Here is a 20,651-nt window from a genome sequence, read left to right as displayed (position 1 = left end):
ACCTTGGATTGATTTTATATTGTGCCTGTGGGATCCAGGGGCAACAAGTATTTGAAAGATAAAAAGAGTTTGAGCAAAATAATGAAGTGCATCGGACTTCTCAAGGCCGACCAATAGTTTGATCATTTAAGACAGGCCCAGCAAATATTTAAAATGTGCCTGGGGCCTGCGTCTTCTCAAGAAACATTTTACGTAACACTGATGGAGCATGGTACCACCTGTAGAAAAGCTTCTATCACCATTCTCCGTCAATTGGTTCACCAACCTAGTGTACCTCACAGATTCATGAGGATCACCAGCTGGCAAACCAGAGACTTAGAGCTCTAAGTACAGAAAAGAGACAAGTCTGTGAGTGGAAGTTTGCCTTTTGCACATGGACTCAAAACTAGTAAGAGGTCTCATTGTTAACTGGGATTTTGGAGAGTGTACAAATGTCTTATCTGTGAGAATTTCAGAGATTCTGAGGGTATTGAAAATTGAGCTTATGACGATGACTGACTGAGTTTACTGAAAAACCTGACAACACCAGCTAACCCAAGAGGTAGACAATGAATCGTTGAAGACCCATGGAAAAGGCAGAGTTACTAAAAATAGGAATTAGTGGAGATGGTTCCGGCCCAAGATTGTAAGAACTGTTAGCTTGGCCCTAGATTGATAAAAAGAGGGCTACTACCTGACGGGCATTTGCAACACTGGGGTGATGTGTGTGATCTAACCACAGTAGAGAGGAAAGTGAGGGCATGTGAATGCGATTTGCCTCTATGGCAGCCCTCACTTTGCTGTGGCTTTTGTTTGGACATGTACCGTGCATCTGGAAAGTATTCACGCCGCTTCATTTTTTCCACATTTTGTTATGTTACAGCCTTATTCCAAACTGGAATAAATTATTTTTTGTCCTCAAAATTCTACACACAATACCTCATAATGACAGCATGTAAAAAGTTTTTTTTTAATTTTGCTAATTTAATTAAAAAACCCACTAAGAAATCACATGTATATAAGTATTTATGGTCTTTGCCATGAAGCTCAAAATTGAGCTCAGGTGCATCCAGTTTTCACTGATCATCCTTGAGATGTTCCTACAGCTTAATTTTAGTCCACCTGTGGTAAATTCAGTAGATTGAGCATGATGTTGAAAGGTATACACCTGTCTATATAAGGTCCCACACTTGACAGTGCATGTCAGAGCACAAACCAAGCATGAAGTCCAAGGAATTGTCTGTAGACCTCCGAGACAGGATTGTCTAGAGGCACAAATCTGGGGAAGGGTACAGAAAAATATCTGCTGCTTTGAAGGTCCCAATGAGCACAGTGACCTCCATCATCCGTAAATGGAAGAAGTTCGGAACCACCAGGACTCTTCCTAAAGTTGGCCGGCCATCTAAACTGAGCGATTTGGGGAGAAGGAGAACGCGATAGTCACTCTGTCAGAGCTACAGCATTCCTCTGTGGAGAGAGGAGAACCTTCCAGAAGGACAACGATCTCTGCAGCAATCCACCAATCAGACCTGTATATTAGAGTGGCCAGACGGAAGCCACTCCTTAGTAAAAAGCACATGGCAGCCCACCTGGAGTTTACCAAAATGCACCTGAAGGACTCTCTGGTCTGATGAAACAAAGATTGAACTCTTTGGCATGAATGCCAGGCGTTATGTTTGGAGCAAACCAGGCACCGCTCATCACCAGGCCAATACCATCCCTACATTGAAGCATGGTGGTGGCAGCATCATGCTGTGGGGATGATTTTCAGTGGAAGGAACTGGGAGACTAGTCAAGATAGAGGGAAAGATGAATGTAGCAATGTACAGAGACATCCTGGATGAAAACCTGCTCCAGAGCGCTCTTGACCTCAGACTGCGGTGACGGTTCATCTTTCAGCAGGACAATGTCCCTAAGCACACAGCCAAAATATCAAAGGAGTGGCTTCAGAACAACTCTGTGAATGTCCTTGAGTGGCCCAGCCAGAGCCCAGACTTGAATCCAATTGAACATCTCTGGAGAGATCTGAAAATGGCTGTGCACCGACGCTTCCCATCCAACCTGATGGAGCTTGAGAGGTGCTGCAAAGAGGAATGGGCGAAACTGCCCAAAGATAGGTGTGCCAGGCTTGTGGCATCATATTCAAAAAGACTTGAGGCTGTAATTGCTGCCAAAGGTGCATCAACAAAGTATTGAGCAAAGGTTGTGAATACTTATGTACATGTGATTTCTTAGTTTTTGTTTTTTTATTAAGTTTGCAAAAATCTCAACAAAAACTTTTTACACGTTGTCATTATGGGGTATTGTGTGTAGAATTTTGAGAACAAAAATTAATTTATTCCATTTTGGAATAAGGCTGTAACATAACAAAATGTGGAAAAAGTGAAGCGGATGCACTGTAGAACATGAGTTATCTAGATCACAATTCTTTTATTTATTAGTGCACATGTGGTAACATCAGATATAGTTTATTGGAAGAATTATATATTGTGACTATCTAAAATAATTTCTGGACATTGAACTCACCACAGCAGATTGGTTGTAAATCTGTCCACTGAATAATCCTGGACCCTCGTGGATCCTGAAAGTAAAGGAGGCAATGTAATAAGCAATATAATGGTGGTTAGCGTGACAATACAGGTTCCTAAATGTAGCCACCAGTTTTTCGTGCAACCTAATTAAAATCCTAAAAGTGTCAGTAGCCAAAACAAAACCTTCTGTTTGCATTACTTTAGATTTGTTTAAACCTTTTCTTTAAGAATAATGGATAGTTTGGGTCAGAATATTTTCCATATTTAATTATGTTATTAGGAAACTGAGGGCCTGATTCAGCTTTGGGAATAGAGTAAGATATAGCAAGTAACTGTGAACCAGGACAAACCATGTTGCAATGCAAGGGGTGCAAATAAATTTTATTTTGCATGCAGGGTAAATACTGGCTGCTTTTGCATGTAACCCACAAATACTGCACAGCTTTACTTTTACACTGCAATTTAGATGTCAGTTTGGACACCCCCTCCCAAATCTAAAGGGGCCTATCCATTAGAAGACTTTTTTGTGAAAGACCAAAGACTCTTCCTGCCAACAAAAAGTCTTTCATGCAAAAAAATCTTTCACAAACATGAAAGACTTTGTGAACGATATATTTAAAGACCAAGGACCAAGGATTGTTGCTGAAGAGACAAGGGAGTGGAAATTTTTAATGAATGGAGTGAATATTCATTAAAAAAAAGTTGTTTGTCGTTCGCTGTTGGTCGTTCTCTGCATATCCACTGAATGACTTTTCTAAAGTCGTTCAGCAATATGCAGAAAGACTTCTTTTGTCATTTTCGGGAGTTGTTTGTTTTCGCAGGATGTTTGCAGCCTATCCATTAGACAACTTTTTGAATGATCTGACCAAAGCCTCCTGGTTTTGGTCGGATCGTTCAAAAAATCGTGTAATGGATAGGCCCCATAACTCTCTCTGAACATTTTAAATCTGCCCCACCTGCTGTGCAGCATTGTTTTACCAAGGTAATCAGTTACTTGCTATATTCCCAAAGCTGAATCAGTCCCTGAGTGTGTTAGACTGTATGATGTACTCTATAGAAGGCTCTGAGTATCTCATTTATAGCTCTTTTACCTTTTGTATAAAGTGTTTTTTTTACTTTATAGACTTTGAACAGCACTTCACTGGTTAAAAAAACTAAAGAAAACTTACCAATATATAAGCTTCAACCTGTAATAGAAACAACAACATTTCAATAAGGAAATCAGATAGGGAATACTAAGCGCCTGATTCAGAGATGGCAACTGTTACCGATGCTAACATAATCCAATGCAGTAGGAGGCGTCTGATTACAAAAGACGCCTCCTGCCAGCATCGCAGATCCCAGTGCTGCATTCAAAGATGCAGCATCAGATCACTATCACGGCCAAGCGTACTCGGATTGGGCGATGGAACTACTCAGCCAGGGCCAGGAAACTTGTGTCGGTAGATGCAGATCCCGGCCCTGGCAGGCCCCCGCTTTGTAAAACTGCTCCTGTTACCACCCGTAATTGGCCGCAGCATGTCAACCATACGGCTTTGGTGGGCACTGTGAGCACTCTTATGTGACCCATTCAGCACATTCGCAGAACAGGTCGGAGATGTACGCAAACCCTTGGGTTACTGTACATCTCTGAATCAGGCCCGTAGTTCACTCAGTAACATTAACATACATTTTACTATAAAAATACAATCGAAAAGACTGTTTTAATTATAGTGGCCAAACAATTAATCCTCAAATATTGGATATCCCGTTCTGCCCCCACTTTGACTGAATGGAAGATTGTAGAAGATTTACTCTGAAAGATGTATGGCTGCTTTTAACATAGAAAATGGAGTTGTGGCCTTTTTCAGAATATGGGGAATCGGATCATACGTTGAGTGTTTACCAACCCAACACAGGCTAGTATTTGTAAGGTATTTGTACATGCAGAATGGATCTTGTTACGACAGGTGATCTAGTGCGACCACACCTTCTAGTTTACCTAACTGTATTTTATTATTTTTTCAACATTTCTCGTTGGTTACGTAAAATAGGATTTTTGGGTACTTACCATTGAATCCTTTTCTCTGAGTCAGGCTGGGGGACACTGGACCATGGGTTGTAGGTGGGAAGGCATGGATTTGGCACTAACACTGAAATCTATAACTCCTCCCCTCCCCTGACTTCAGTACAACTTCAGAAGTGCCTGGTAAGGAGAAGCAATACTCAGTGACACTGTCACTCCGAAAAATAAAAATGAAATTGACGGTCAATATGACCCAAAATCATAACTCATACTCAATACCGCTGAGCATGGGGGAGGGAATGCAGTGTCCCCCAGCCTGACTCAGAGAAAAGGATTCAACGGTAAGTACCCAAAAATCACATTTTCTCTTTCGTCTGAGCTGGGGGACACTGGACCATGGGATGTTCAAAAGCAGCCCCCATGGGAGGGAACGCTCATATTGCCCGACCAGAGAACTGTACGCCCAAAATGGGCATCCCCGGAGGCAAAAACATGAAACCTGTAGAACCGCACAAACGTGTGGACAGAGGACCAGGTAGCTGCGCGACAAACTTGTTCAGTCGAAGCCCCGTGACGCGCCTCCCGGGAGGCCGCCACGGCCCTAGTGGAATGAGCCAACACCCTAGCTGGTGTCGGGTGCCCCACCTCTGAGTAAGCCCTTGAAATAACTGAGCGGAGCCATTTTGCAATGGTCTGCTTTGTGGCTGGCCAGCCCTGTTTGTGGGTGTCGTAGAGAACCAATAGAGAGTCTGTCTTACATAAGATCGAAGTTCTGTCTAAATAAATGCGTAGGGCCTGGACAACATCCAACAGTGATAGATCGTCCTTGTCCCCTGAGGACTCTGAAGATTAGAAAACAGGAAAAACAATCTCCTTGTTTAAGTGGAAGGATGAAACCACTTTTGATTGAAAAGAAGGAACCGTCCTTAGCACAGCCCTATTGTCATGGAAAACAAGAAAAGGTGGTTTTCTAAGACAAGGCCCCCAACTCAGAGACCCGCCGAGCCGAGGCAATGGCCATAAGAAAAAACACTTTCCACGTTACGAACCGAAGGTCCACGGATTCCAAAGGTTCAAACGTAGCCTGCTTAAGAGCCGACAGAACCAGGGGCAAATCCCATGGCGCTACTGGTGGTTGAAGCGGAGGCTGTATTCGCAAGACCCCCTGTAAAAAAATCTGCACCTCTGGGATGAGAGCCAGACACTGCTGAAAGTAAACGGAGTGAGCCGAAATCTGTACCTCCAAAGATTGAAGCCGTAAGCCAGCCTCCAGACCGCCCTGCAGAAATGCTAAAAACCTTGGCAGGCAGAACTGGGCAGTATGTACTCCCCGCTGCTCACACCACACAATATAGGTTTTCCAAACCTTGTGGTAGTTCTGCGCGGAAACCTGCTTCCGCGCCCAGAGCATGGTCCTAATAACTGAAGGGGGAAAAAGCCCAGTCTCAACAATCAGGCCATTAAAGCCAACTGAGGTAGGCCCTCATGACAGAATGGCCCTGTAGCAGAAGATCTGGATGCAGAGGCAGACGCCAACCCGGCCCTGCGGCTAGCCTGAGAACCGTGGCGAACCACGAGCGGCGCGGCCAGTTTGGAACCACTAGGATGACTGAAACCTGCTGCTCCCTGACTCGATGGCGTACTCTTTGTAACATGGGAATTGGAGGAAAAATGTAGGCCAGACAGAAGTTCCAGGGAACTGTCATGGCATCCAATGCAAATGCCAAAGGATCTCTGGATCTTGCACAAAATTGAGGGACCTTGCAATTGTGGCGAGACTCCATCGGGTCCACCTCCGGCAGCCCCCATCTCTGGAACAGCTTCTGGAAAACCTCCGGGTGGAGAGACCACTCCCCTGGCAGGAACGTAGTCCTGCTGAGGTAGTCTGCCTCCCAATTCTCTACCCCCGGTATGAAGACTGCTGAAATTAACGGGAGGAACGTCTCCACCCAAGAGAGAATGAGACTTGCCTCTGTCATGGCAAGTTCGCTTTTGGTTCCGCCCTGTTGGCTTACATATGCCACTGCTGTGGCGTTGTCTGACTGGATCCTCACTGGTCGGCCAGCTAGGAGGGCCTGAGCCCCACACAATGCCCGATAAATGGCCCAAAGCTCCAGCATATTTATAGGGAAACCTTACTCTGATGACGACCAGGTCCCCTGGAGACAGAGGTTCTCTGTCACCGCTCCCCAACCTTTGAGACTTGCGTCTGTGGTAACAATAATCCAGTTGGGAGTCACCAGGGACCGACCCTGGAAAAGGTGATCGGTAATCAGCCACCAGCGAAGTGACTGACGAGTGCTGTCTGACAGAACCAGCAACTGAGAAGAAAGGTCATCTGAGCAGCCCATCCAATTCCGGAGAATCTCCCACTGGAGAATCCGTGAATGGAATCGGCTGTACTGGATGGTCTTGAAGGTAGAGACCATCGTGCTTAGTAACCTCATGTCCAGCCAAACGGATGGCCGAAGGGCAGACAGCACTTTCCTGACTAATGGCCTGATTCAGAGCCGCTAGCTGCTGGCAAGCCCATGGAGACCACCCACAGCTTGTATGAGCAGCCTGGAGATGGTCGCGATTATCGCGCCAATCGGGCTTGCGACGAGACCCTGTGGGAGGGTCTCGGCTCCCGCAAGCCCGAGTGGACTTCCTGCTCTAATAGAGCAGGAAGTCCACTACTGACATCACGAGTGATGTCAGTAGGGCCGCCCACAAATGCCAGGCGTTCCTTTGGGAACGCCTGCGTTTGCTCAACCACCCCCCTTACCCGCCTACAAAACGAGGCGAGCTATCAATCAACATAGACAGGCGCTCCGTCTTGTAGCGAGCCCCGGAGCAACTGAACTACAGTCGCTCGCTAGGGCTCACGCATGCGCACGCCGGACACGGCGCATGTGCAGGGGGCAAACATCGACCCGCTTGCGAGGCATGTGCGCTTGCGAGCATGTCAGAATCAGGCCCTAAGTCCTGAAGGGCCCGGGCAAGAAAACCCTTTCCAGTGCTGTATCGAAGATCACCCCCAAAAACGTCAGATGTTGGCACAGCCTGAGGTGACTCTTCTCGAGATTCAGTATCCACCCATGATGCTGTAACACCTGCACCGTGTGATCCAGGTGGAGCTGAAGTTGGGCAGCGGAATCCGCCTTTACTAGCAAATCATCCAAATAGGGAATCTGTCGTTATAACCTCGGAATGCAGTAAGCTTGCCATTGCTGCCTGGAACTGGTAATGGGCTCTTCCGACCGCGAACCTGAGTAGATTCAAAATCGACCGATATGTGCCATTGGGTTTCTGGACTAGGAACAAGTAAAACCCCTGTTCCTGTTGAGATTGTGGAACAGGAACTATAATCCCTTCTGAACAGAGGGAACTGATAGCCTGGTTTAAGGCCCATCTCTTCTCCGGCTCCCTGGGTAATGCTGTAGCGAAGAAACATTGTGGCGGCTGCCCCCTTAGGTCGATCACATAACCTCGGGAGAAAATGCCCCTTACCCAGGCATCTACTCCCGAAGCTACCCATCTGTCTTGGAAAAGAAGGAGACCAGATGGGCTGAGATCCTGTCAGGTATTCGGCTTCTCAGATGCCCTAGCACCCGGGCACCTGAATGTGCCGGAGAATCTACCCCAGGGGGCGGACCCCCTACTGGGAAAAAAGCGTCATTTGGCCCCCTGACCTCTAATCGTTCCCCCTCCTTGAAAGGAAGAACGGAAGACTTGGAGACGTGAGCCCTTTAGTTTCTGAGGCACCACACGCAGAAAAGTGCTCTTTCCACCTGTCGCCTGGAATATAATAGTATCAAGCTCAGAGTCGAACAGGATGCCTCCACAAAAAGGCAGTGACTCTAAAGCGCGTTTAGATTTGGCATCCACCTCCCAGACGCGAAGCCAGAGTGTTCTGCGTGCCGCGACTGCGGTGGCTGAGACTCTAGAGGAAATCTGCGCTCCATCTTGTGCAGCCTCACACACACAGTCTGTAGCCGCACGTATCCGGTCCTGCCAGTACCAGTAAGTCCTCTCTGGATGAGTCACCGGCAAGGCCTGCCACTAATTTGTCAGCCCACTTCTCCATGGCTCGAGAGACCCATGCAGATGCAAAAAATGGACGAACAACCACTACGGCGCCCATAAAAATACTCCTAAGGCATCCCTCCAATTTTTTGTCCAGTGAATCCTTAAAGGAGGCCGCCCCTTGGACCGGCAGAGCAGTGTGCTTTGCTAAACGAGCCACAGCCGCATCCACTCTTGTAGGCAGCTGCCACTTAGTGACCTGCTTCTGTGGAAAGGGACAAACGGCTACAAACTAATGAGGAGTAGCATACTTTTTATCTGGGATCTTCCAGGCTTCCTCTACCAGATCTGAAAGATCCTGAGACACTGGGAACCAAACGACCCTCTTATGTCTCCGCTTAAACGGCCCTTCCGCCCTAGCTGAGGCATCAAGGTCCAAAGACTGTCGTACTGCCATAATAAAGTCCTCTACGCCCTGACTTGATGCAGAGTCTGAACCTTCCTCATCGAACAGAACCTCCTCTTGGAGTTCCCCCTCTTCCTATTCTTCCTCCCCCTTGGGATCTGACTCCAACAAGATACTGGATGTAGGAGGACGCTTATGCATAGTGCGTAGTTTAGACTCAAAGAAGCGTTCCATAAAGGCCAATACTTTCTCGACCCCTACCGCCGAGCGCTCCATGGTACGGACCCAAGGAGGATCAGGACCCTGGTAACCAACCCCTGCAACAGCAGGCGGTGAGGGCAAAACAGGTGCTGGCGCTGCTTGGGCTAATTCCTCTCTACGGCGGAGCAACGTCACCAGGTCAGAGAGTGAACGGCTCATAGCCTGAGCCCATGCCGGCTCCTCCGTAAGCGGAGTGGCTCCCCCAGCTGGCTGCACACACATGTGGGCCCCAGCTGACAGTCCATACACAAATTCCCTGCATCCAGTTATCCACACGGCAATGTAGTCTGACACTGGGCACATGTAAAAAATATAGCCCTTTGTGGACTTTTTGGCCGTCATTAGAGCTCTTTCCACCTGCACTGCCCTGCCGCAGCAGTCAGCCCGGAAAGGAAAACAAAATTCAAAAAATATAACACGTGGCAATGAATATGCAAACACTCCAAGCAGGCACAAGAACAGATTACAGTAATACTGAAAACTACTTATGTCACGGCCAGGGTTTCTCGGCATGGTGGTCTTCGGGTATTACCTGTGAGGTCACTATGGCGGGGGGTGTCTGGCGGTGGCGCTGGTGTTTGGCGAGGGGCATTGGCTGCGCGTGTTTCTGTGCGGGCACATTGTCACTCAGGGCTGGTGTTTCCATTCCGTTTGACATGGACACCGCCATCTTGCCTTCTGACCATGTGATTCAACTGCCCAATCTTGGTGAGTCATGTGCTCCTCTCAGCCAGTCATAGCGCGGCATGGGGTATTTAGGAAGGTTCAGAGCCTTCCTTCATTGCCAGTGCAACGTGTATCTCAGCCTAGCTGAGAGGGAGTTCTCTGTGCTCACCTCTTGTTACCTGTGAAAACGCTACCTTCCAGCCTGCTTGTCAGCTCCAAAAATCCGCTGGACTATCCTGCATCCTCCACTACCTTTTCACCTGCCTGAGGGGGTCATTCAGGGACGCTCGCAAACGGGTCAATGTTCCCCCACTGCGCATGCGCACGACGGAGGGAGCTCCGGGTCTCGCACCAAAGGGGGCGTGCTGTCGATGTTGATTGACAGCACGCCCCCTTTGGTGGGCGTGCTGGGGCGTGCCTGCCAGACGGAGGCGTTCCCATGGGAACGCCTACCATCTGAAGCCGGCCCCACTGACATCACTAGTGATGTCAGTGGGAGTGATTTTGGCTCTGATAGAGCCAAAATCACTCCAGGGCTTGCGGCAACGAGACCCTACCGCAGGGTCTCCGTCGCAAGCCCGATGGTCGCGATGGTCAAGACCATCGCGACCATCATCATGGACGCTCGCATATGCCGTGGGTGGTCACTCCATTTTCATGGAGGAGGGCACTGATTCAGAGCGAGCGCTCTGGTCAGAGCGTTCGGCTCTGAATCAGGCCCTGAGTGCCTGAGCCTGCTGACACCCTGCACCTTGCCTCCATTTCACTCCCAGCTGGACTCATCACCTCTGCCTGTGTTTTTTCAGCTCACTAACCTGCATACTGGACTGTTCTTATCTGCCACTATCTGGACATTCTCCCATTATCCTCACTACAGTTTTCAAGTGCACTTTAGTGCTAAACCTGGACTTTTGCTTTTGCCATTCCCATGTCTGCTAAATCACTCATTAAAGATTCTACCTTTTTATTTAAATCCGCTTCTGTGTCTGCTCCTGTCACCACCCTGGGTCCACAACTAACACAGAACATTACAACTTAGCTGTACACTGCAGAAGGAAAGGAGCTTGCTCTGTCCTCCCTCCATGCTGTTCAGGCTTGTGTCCTGTGATCAGACTTCCTGGGAGCCTGCATTTTGCCACTAGAGAACGTGGGGAACCAGCAGCCATGGCTCCTCCCCCTGTCATACTGAAGCAAGCCTCACTGCTCCTTCCTTCAAGTGTTACTCCCCTCATTGGGGAAAGCACTTGGACTTACCCGCATTTACCTACAGCACCTGGTATTCCCAGGTGGTCCCCCATCTAAGTAATAACCAGGCCCAACACTGCATAGTTTCCAAGAACAGCATGTCCAGTGTGGTGTTGCTGTAAGTCTCACCTGCGGTCAGGAGCCGCCGACAAGAAACCCGGTAAAATGGCGCCCGCCATCCAGGACCACGCTGACTGCCTGCACCTCTACCAGGTAACAGCAGCGCGCTATCCCCGGGCCCAGACGGCCTCTTCAAAGACCGGAGTGTGTGGAATGGGGAAAGCGCTCAGCGCCATCCCCCCCCTTAGATGAGGCTCTCACCGCCGCTTTACACTCTAGCTGTGTGCTGCTATAAGCAGCGCACAGTACCTATAGTAAAACATACACATAACATTACAAATAAAGGAAAATCCCTACGCTAAACCAGGGCTGCAGAGCAGAGTGCCTCTCTCTACAGGCACTAAACTTACACTGAAGTCAGAGGTTGCAGAGGGGAGGAGTTGTAGATTTCAGTGTTAGTGCCAAATCCACGCCTTCCCACCTACAACCCATGGTCCAGTGTCCCCCAGCCCAGACGAAAGAGAAAATACTTATTCCTGACTCATTTTTCCTTAGGTCCCCTCGACCACTTTGGGTTGAATTTGTATTTTTTACCTCCAAGATATATAGATTATATATTTTATTTTACCTTTCTACACGGACCCTACTGTGGCATGGGTACAATATACATACTCTATGTTATGTCTTACACTAATGTTTTGCTCACTTGTATATCTATGTCTCTGTATATTTGGTACTTTTGTTTGCCTTTATGTGGTTCTTTTCCTCATTCTTTAAGAATATTGTTTATATTCATACAGTTTTGCTTTTTATGGTTTTTTTTTCTGTACCATTGTACCATTTTTATCTGTGTTACTGTACAAATTAAAAAACACAGCGATTTCTATTTTTGTTCTTTGTCAATAAATAATTTAGACTAGTACTAAGGTGCTGTATTTTGCTTTATTCTTGACAAGTATATTGTATATTTTTCTTCTTGCTGTACAATAAACAGAATTAAAAAAAAAACATAAAATCTTGAAATCTTTGCTTTCAATTGCTAGACAAGTTGTTCTAGTGCTTTTGTACATTATAGAACAATCATGAGTTTCTGAAAACTTTTCTATAAAGGTACAATGAAGTACAATATGGGGTGCACTATATTAGACAGCTATTCTAGTTATTAGTAACAGAAATATACTATATCAAAATCAGAGTCAGTTATAATTTGAAAAGTTGTCCAGTTTTCATAGTGCAACACTAAAGCGTGAACCATAACTGGAATCCTTCTAATTTTATCACCGTTTGTTATCCATATAGGTATTTTATCTCTGTAAAGGTAATTTATGCTTCAGAGGAAATTGTTAATGGAATAAACGTGAGTTGAATTCTGCAAACCTATTCATTACTGTTCCTTTTCTTGATACATACTTTGCTATGTAAAACACAATAAAAAAACAGAAGTTAACAACAATCAACTTCTGTTTGTGTTCCATAGTGAAAATAAAAAGCCTCACAAGATGGATTACGCATTTGTCTGGAAAAGCCTTTCAGGAAATCCTCAATATAGTGGCACATGCTGTTACCAAAGGAAGGGATTAAAAAATAGCTTCCTAAAAAAAATACCTTTTCCTTGATTGGCTGTAGGTCTGGAGTCACCATGTACATATTGATCAGCACTAGAGATAGAGATTTCAGAGAGACAGAGTGAAGGTACATTCATTCCTCAATTGAATATACTGTATATACAGATATACACACACACATATACTCACATGCATATATAAAATAAAAATAAGTATTGAACGCATCAACATTTTTCTCAGTAAATATATTTGTAATGGGGCTATTGTAATGAAATTTCACCAAATGTCAGCAACAACCCATGTAATCCACACATGCAAAGAAATCAAACCATAGATGTCCATAAATTCTTTGCATGTGTGGATTGCATGGGTTGTTGCTGACATTTGGTAAAAGTTTCTTTACAATAGCCCCGTTACAAATATATTTACTAGGAAAAATGTTGATATGTTCAATACTTATTTTACCCGCTGTGTGTGTGTATATATATATATATATATATATATATATATACAAAATGGTGTGTGTATGTATATATATATATATATATATATATATATATTTATCTAACCTTTCTGCTTGGGTTTGTACACAGGTTTATCAGTCTGTATAAACAATGATGATCCTTTGCTATCCAATGTAACAGTGGTAGAGTTGTGGAAAATGAATCCTTCATCATTCAAATGACGATTGCCCCAAACCTTCAGATGAGCTTGGCCTCTTAGTCCTGGTGGGACCTGTAATAGAGAATATAATGATGAGCACATGGTACCATGATTCCCCAGCATATGGTAAGTCAGTGAATGGGTAATAGAATAAGACTGGGACCTATCCATAATAACACACATGTGATACAAATGTAAAAGTACATGGGCATAAGAAATCGGTATGAAATACCGACAGCTGAATAGCCAGCAGTTCTCATACCGAAGCCCGGAAGATCAACATCCCGACTGGGGCTGGTAAGTAGGCTAACCCTCCCCTGCCTCTGCCCCCCCTAACCCAAAACCACCCTTGGCGGTGCCTAACCCAAAAACTCCAGGATGGTGCCTAACACTAAGTCCCCCCGGGGGGTGCCTAAACCTAACCCCCCTCCCCACACCCTTAACCTATCCCTCCTGGGAGGGGTGCCTAATCCTTTCCTCCCCCCATTGGTGCCTAACCCCCCCTCCACGCAGCCTAGCCCTAACACTCCCGGGGGGGTGACTAACCCTAAGTCCCCCCGGGGGGTGCCTAAACCTAACCTCCCCCCACAGTGGCTAACTCTAATCTGTCCCCAGAGATGGTACATTACCATCTGGTCCATAGGAATGGTAACAACAGCAGCCGCTCATTACCGCTTACAGCACTTTCCCCTGCACACCATTAGATACTCACATGGAGGAAAGTATTCGGTTTTGGGCCTTTTGGCGTAGCCATGCGATTATAGTGAGCGGGGATTATAGGTGGAGAATATATCTGCCCGTTTGGACTGAGGTAATATAACATTTATTATTCAAGCTGCAGGATCAGCGGGATTGCAACTGGGACGCCAGTTCAATCACTAACAGCTGTGGATTGTCTCTACAGGCTTGTTCTGTGATTTATAAATGAGAACATTGAATTGCAACAAATTGTTACTTGTTTCCAACTACAAGCTTAAATGATACATTTGTAGTAACTAAGTATTCAACCAGTTGTGGACACTGGCCCTGATTCAGAGCCGGATGCTCTGAAACAGCGCTCACTCTGAATCAGGGCGTTTTTTTTTTTTGTGCAGCCTTACCACCCACAGCTATAGCGAGCGGCCAGGTTGATGGTCGCGATGGTCTTGAAAAAAAGCAACCAAAGAGCTTTTTAAGACTAAAAAGTGGAATGTTATGCAATGGCCAAGTCAATCCCCTGACCTGAATCCGATTGAGCATGCATTTCACTTGATGAAGACAAAACTGAAGGGAAAATGCCCCAAGAACAAGCAGGAACTGAAGACATTTGCAGGCCTGGCAGAGCATCACCAGGGATGAAACCCAGCTTCTGGTGATGTCTATGTGTTCCAGACTTCAGGCTGTAATTGCCTGCAAAGGATTTGCAACAATGTATTAAAAAGTGAAATTTAGATTTAGGTTTGTTTAGTTTGTCCCATTACGTTTGGCCCCTTAAAAAGTGGGAGGCACATATAGAAACCGTTGTAATTCCTACACCGTTCACCTGATTTGGATGTAATTACCCTCAAATTAAATCTGAAAGTCTGCAGTTAAAGCACATCTTGTTTGTTTCATTTCAAAGCCATTGTGGTGGTGAATAGAGGCCAAAATATGAAAATTCTGTCAATGTCCCAATATTTATGCACCTGACTGTATGTTACCAGTATTAAAGTTAATAGATATCATGGGGTATATTTACTAAAGTGAGAGTTTTTAGAAGTGGAGATGTTGCCCATAGCAACCAATCACATTCTAGCTATTATCTTCTAGAAGGTGCTATTTAAATGTTAAGTAGAATCTGATTGGTTGCTATGGGCAACATCTCCACTTCTAAAAACTCTCACTATAGTAAATTTACCCCCATAAGTGAGCTGTTTTTTTTTCTTTTTAATATGTCAATTATTAATAATGGTGCTTTGTAAAAGAATGAGGAAAATAGATGTAACAGGAACTAAAACCCCAATGATCGCAGGCATATAAAGCTATATATTCAGATTTAATTTGTACTAGGTACAACTGCTTAGAAAAATCAAATTATACAATCTTCTAATTTTATGTAATGCTGTTCTTTCTTTCTTTTTCATTAGCATATTCACAGTATCTATTCCTTCCCTTTTTCCTGTCTCACTGTATCCATTATATACTGATTTTGATACATAAACTTATATTGCACATTATTACATGTCATTAGCTGAATATTCTAGAAATGCTGACACTGGGTGATAAAAGGGTAAAGCGAGTTTAGTATATATTCTCTGGGAATGTACAAATTCCTCCAATGTGAGGCTAACATGCATCCACTCCCTTCCTTAAATGACTAATACACGTTAAAAGAACCCCATTCCGGACACATGGGTCCCATTCTGCCAAATGCACACATCTTAGTGCCTCTCCCTGTGCTCTCCACCTCTACACATGGGATCTCTCCCACCACAAGAGGCAAACAAATGGAAAATTTGAAACATTCTCACATTTATAATGCTGTAAATGTTTGTATTGCTGTTATTCTGTGTGTTGCTTTATCTTCCAGTGCAAGACTGAAGAATAGGTGGATAGTGTAATGGTTAGCATTACTGCCTCACAGCACAGAGGTTGTGGGCTCAATTCCCGCCATGGTCCAACTGTGTGGAGTTTGTATATTTTCCCTGTGCTTGTGTGGGTTTCCTCCGGGTACTCCAGTTTCCTCTCACAATCCAAAATATATACTGGCAGGTTAATTGTGCTCCTGACAAAAAAATTAACCCTAGTGTGTATACATGTGGTAGGAATTATAGACTGTAAGCTCAACTGGGGCAGGGACTGATGTGTATGGACAAATATTCTCTGTAAAGTGCTGTGGAATATGTGTGCATTATATAAATAACTTGGAATTAAATAATAAATAAATATATACTACATACATTTGTCTTTGCAGGTGTTTGCATGTCAGCCCTGAATGTAACATGTGGCATGGCCTGATTTGTGTTTAGTAGCTCCTCGTGTTTAGGCTACCGACACATATGATGGGTGTATTTGCCTACATATGCATTGTATATTGGTGCACACACTAGCTCTCTATAAACACTGCCTCATAGCCTCCCCAAAATGACACATTTATGTACTGCTCCAGAACACTAGGCACCAGATTGAGACTACTCCATACACCGCAAGTAACGCTATTGTCTGCCCCAATCCATCTGCTCTGCCTATGCAAGCTTTTGCTCTTCCATAAAAGATACCATCTTGCTCTGCAAAGCAATATTTTTTGGTTGAAATCTAGGTGGACTTCTGCATATGAAGGTACATGGTGGGTCTAAGGTTGGTTGTTCCCTTTACAGTGGACTTACTCTCTGTATATTCAATAGTTAAGTTTTTAATGAACATTAATTTCTTACATATCAATTGATATATAATAATTGTTACCTTTTTGTCTGATTACCCAGTCTCGTTTTAATGCTATTTTGTTCCAGATTATAAAGCTCAATATTAAATTCTGGAACTATGTAAATATTAATAAATAAATAAATAATAGTTATTTCTGTGGGTTTTCTATCATTCCAATTTCTTTTTTTTTTTGCTTCCTAATTAGATTACGTGAAAGTAACACCAGACGTTACTGTTTGTTCATATGAACTCACCTTGATCTTCACCACTCCTTTATCTGAAACATGAAAGAACAGAAATGAGTGAGATACACCACTAGTGATTACTTTTGAGCAGTGTACTGCAAACACAGAACATTATCCGAGCATAATTTATACAAGGAAACCATGAATTAAAACAATATCTTTATTAGTCACTTATCTACATCATATCTTTAGAATGTAAGCTTTCATGAGCAGGGCCCTCTTCCCTCATGTGCTTCTCCTTCCCTTCCTCATACGACCATCTACTCCAAACTCCCCACAAGGGCACCTTGGTTGCTGACACCCTGCTGCTTTGGAGTGTTATGATCGCTGACGCTATTGCAACAATGTTCATAAACTATATCCTTGTCCTGCATTGTTTTGTACTGTAAGTCGCTGTTTTCTTGTTTGCTCATTTATTTATGTACTTTGTGAGGTGCTGCGAAACCCTTGTGGAACCATATAAATAAGATGATAATAATAATAATAATACTAGAATAAAATTCATATGTGATATCTCCTGTACTGTAAATCATATATTTATTTATTACCAGTTATTTATATAGCGCACACATATTCCGCAGCGCTTTACAGAGACTATTTGGCCATTCACATCAGTCCCTGCCCCAGTGGAGCTTACAATCTATATTCCCTATCACATGCTCACACACATACACACTAGGGTATGAGATAAGATCTCCTCTACTGTAAAATATAAATGGACTAATGTACTCCCTATCTTAAGTATAGCATAAGACGCTATGGAGGGAATGTACACAGCACTGGAAAGTGATTAGCTACCAGCCATAAATCCATATTACGGCGCAGGTTAGGTCAAAATAGATTTGGACACTGACACAATTTTCATAGTTTTGACTCTGTAAGCCACCAGAATGCAATTGAAGTGTAGAATTTCAGCTTTAAATCAAGGGATCGAAAAAAAAATATAGTATGAAGCGTTTCAGAATTGCAACCATTTTTACGCACAGTCCCCTATTTTCACGGGCTCAAATGTAATCGGACAAATTATTAAAATCAAAGAATAATAAAGAACCCAGCAGAACTGCCCCATGTCATCACACTACTGTGAGATTTAAAGTGAGGGTTAAAGAATAATAAAGAATTTCTTATTCTTTAACCCTCACTTTAAATCTCACAGTAGTGTGATGCCATGGGGCAGTTCTGCTTGGTTGGCCTGGGGGGTCCCGTGCCCTATATTTGCTCCATAGGAGTGTTAGGGACCTGCCTGATAGAGGTCACCTGGACGCGGTGGGCAGATCCATAATTATGCAAAGAACCTCTTTGATGCTATTTATCAGTTATATTATTAAGTTCAGCATTGTTAGAGTGTGCACTTGCATATGTTTCTTTATGCTTGCAGCACTACAAGTCTCAGCAAGTAGCACCTCACATTGTGCTTAGGGTTTTGCAATCTAGGGTCCGTCCCCCTTTTTACTAGGTTGTAATTTATTAACTGCCTGTCCTGAACTCTAACTAAATCTGACAGATATGTAAAATATAGATAGTGCAGCAAATTGCCACCCAACTAGGACTATTATACTGTAATTATATTTATTATTATCATCATTAATTTGTAAGGCGTCATAGCACTGGACAGTGGGAAAAATAGGAGATATATAAAATAAGGACATACAAGGTAGACAAAATGATTGCAGACATGAAAAAAGAGTAGAGGGGAGCCAGCTCATGAAAGAGCTTACAATCTAATTGGAAGAGTGTGATTCAGAGTGGAGATTGGGACAATTTTGATGATGCATTACTGAGTAGTATAGGTAGGCATACTGTAGGCAAGTTCTGAAAAAGTGCAAATAAGCAGGGCTGGATCATCCACAAGCTTTGTAGGCAGCCACCTAGAGCCCACTAGGTCCCAGGGGGCCCTCCTGCATGTATTTTAATGTTTTATCATTTAAAAAAAGTCTAATTATGATGCTAAGCTATAACAAGTGTAGGAACACAATGAGAGTGCAGCAAGTTCTTGATGCATGTAGAAGAGCCACGGGCCAAGGCACACCGTGACAGAGCTGGCAGGAGAAGTTCATGCTGCTCTGACACGGTCTAGATGCGGGCAGACCAGAGAAGGGAGGGTGTGGGGTTTGTGGGTCACTGATAGTACCTCTGGTCAAGTGATTTAGAGCATCTAGCAGAGGCACTGTCAATTACACAAAAGTAACCTAGCTCTCCTGGGTGGGGGCTGGCAGGTGCACTAATTTTGCTGCCAGTGCCTAAATGCATATTGCAGAGGCACTTGCTTTATTGCACCAATATTGACATAGCCCCTCCCTTCTCCTCATGTCCCTGCATCCTCCCTCTCATCTCACGTTCGTTTAGGGGTGGCCATCAATGGTTTAGCCCACCGATTGTCATCCCTACTCAGGGATGTATTAAGAGAGGAGGGGGCTCCGGACGGGGAGTGAACACGGGCCCCCTCCTCTCTCCCCGTCAGCCATTTTCCCAGCAGCAGCTATTTTCCCAACGTTTTCAGCAGCGCTACTCCGTGGGACATCGGAGAGGTAAATATGAAAAAAAATTATGGGTGCAGGGGCCCGTGTGCACCGCACAACCTGCACCCATTCCCCTGTCCCTGCTGTATTACTCACTGGGCAGTTGGAAATTCAGAGATGGGGATGGGGCTTTGCAGGTCATGTCAGGGGAGGAGCTAGGCTTTCTCTCTGACGGTAAAAAAACATTTCAGGGCTCTGTGCCATCGATCGGGGAGAACCATTGGATCGCTGCCATTGATTGTAAAACATCGATCATTGGTGACTAACCATTGATGGTTATTATCCATCGATAGCTATCCCTACCTCTTCTCCTATGCAGATCTGCAAAAGCCAGTGAGTCATCTTCAATGAGAAGCAAGTATATGGGAAGAGGTGGTAGATGTAGTGAATATTATTGTCATTTGTGGGGGAAGTGTGTGTGGAGGGATCTAGTCTATATTATTGCCTCATTTATAGAAACAGATAAAAGCTTAATAATACTATAAAATCGCATGAAAAGGACCTAGAATGTTAATTTAAGCTTGTGATTATTTTTTGCTAATGAGAATCCCATTTGTGTGGTACTTGATGTAATAAGACCTATGACCTGGAAGTAGATGAAGTATAGGTTATTTAAGGAAGAATTTGTGTACTGCCTGTCACACTGCTTGAAGAAGGGAGGTAACACTCCCGAAACGCGTTGGACACGTGTGACAGGACTATTGGAGGATAAGGAAATCCCAGAAGAAACTATATAGGGTAAGAGGTATTCCGGAAAGACCTCCAACTGTACATTTACAGGCCCTATATTATGGGACTTCTGGTAATTTCCCATCTATTTTAACTATGGATTCACATGTGTGATTTGTTTTATTGAATGGATATTTACTTTGATTTTTTCTGTGTTTATATATGAACAATAAATTTGTTTTACTGTAACAATACTATACCATGATTGTGGCATGACTTATGTTTTTCATGATATGGATGCCCAACATTCTGAAAAGGAATAGACACTAAGAAGACATCTATTCTAAAGGGAAGTACTAACTGTGTGATAAGACACCAGCGCATTAGAGCTTTCTATATTTGTGTATCTGTATATTATTGCCTCTCCACACTTTGGCCTAACAATTCT

General features: G+C 44.3%; 1 protein-coding gene across 3 annotated transcripts in view; it reads right to left on the bottom strand.

Annotated features, from left to right (window-relative positions):
* The window catches only part of CPAMD8 (C3 and PZP like alpha-2-macroglobulin domain containing 8), a 185,474-nt gene that overhangs the window by 140,506 nt on the left and 24,317 nt on the right, over nucleotides 1-20,651 (bottom strand). For all 3 annotated transcript variants that reach the window (XM_088478478.1, XM_088478479.1, XM_088478477.1), the window contains exons 3-7: nucleotides 17,025-17,047; nucleotides 13,296-13,461; nucleotides 12,767-12,819; nucleotides 3,680-3,697; nucleotides 2,506-2,560 (exon numbers count right to left, since the gene is read on the bottom strand). In XM_088478478.1, coding sequence (XP_088334604.1) covers nucleotides 2,506-2,560; nucleotides 3,680-3,697; nucleotides 12,767-12,819; nucleotides 13,296-13,461; nucleotides 17,025-17,047 — 315 coding nt within the window. The remainder of the gene's footprint in view (nucleotides 1-2,505; nucleotides 2,561-3,679; nucleotides 3,698-12,766; nucleotides 12,820-13,295; nucleotides 13,462-17,024; nucleotides 17,048-20,651) is intronic.

Source organism: Taudactylus pleione, unplaced genomic scaffold (genome assembly GCF_031769625.1).
Source record: "Taudactylus pleione unplaced genomic scaffold, aTauple2 ptg000214l, whole genome shotgun sequence".
Taxonomy (NCBI): Eukaryota; Metazoa; Chordata; class Amphibia; order Anura; family Myobatrachidae; genus Taudactylus; species Taudactylus pleione.
This window is presented reverse-complemented; position numbering and strand designations above follow the sequence as displayed.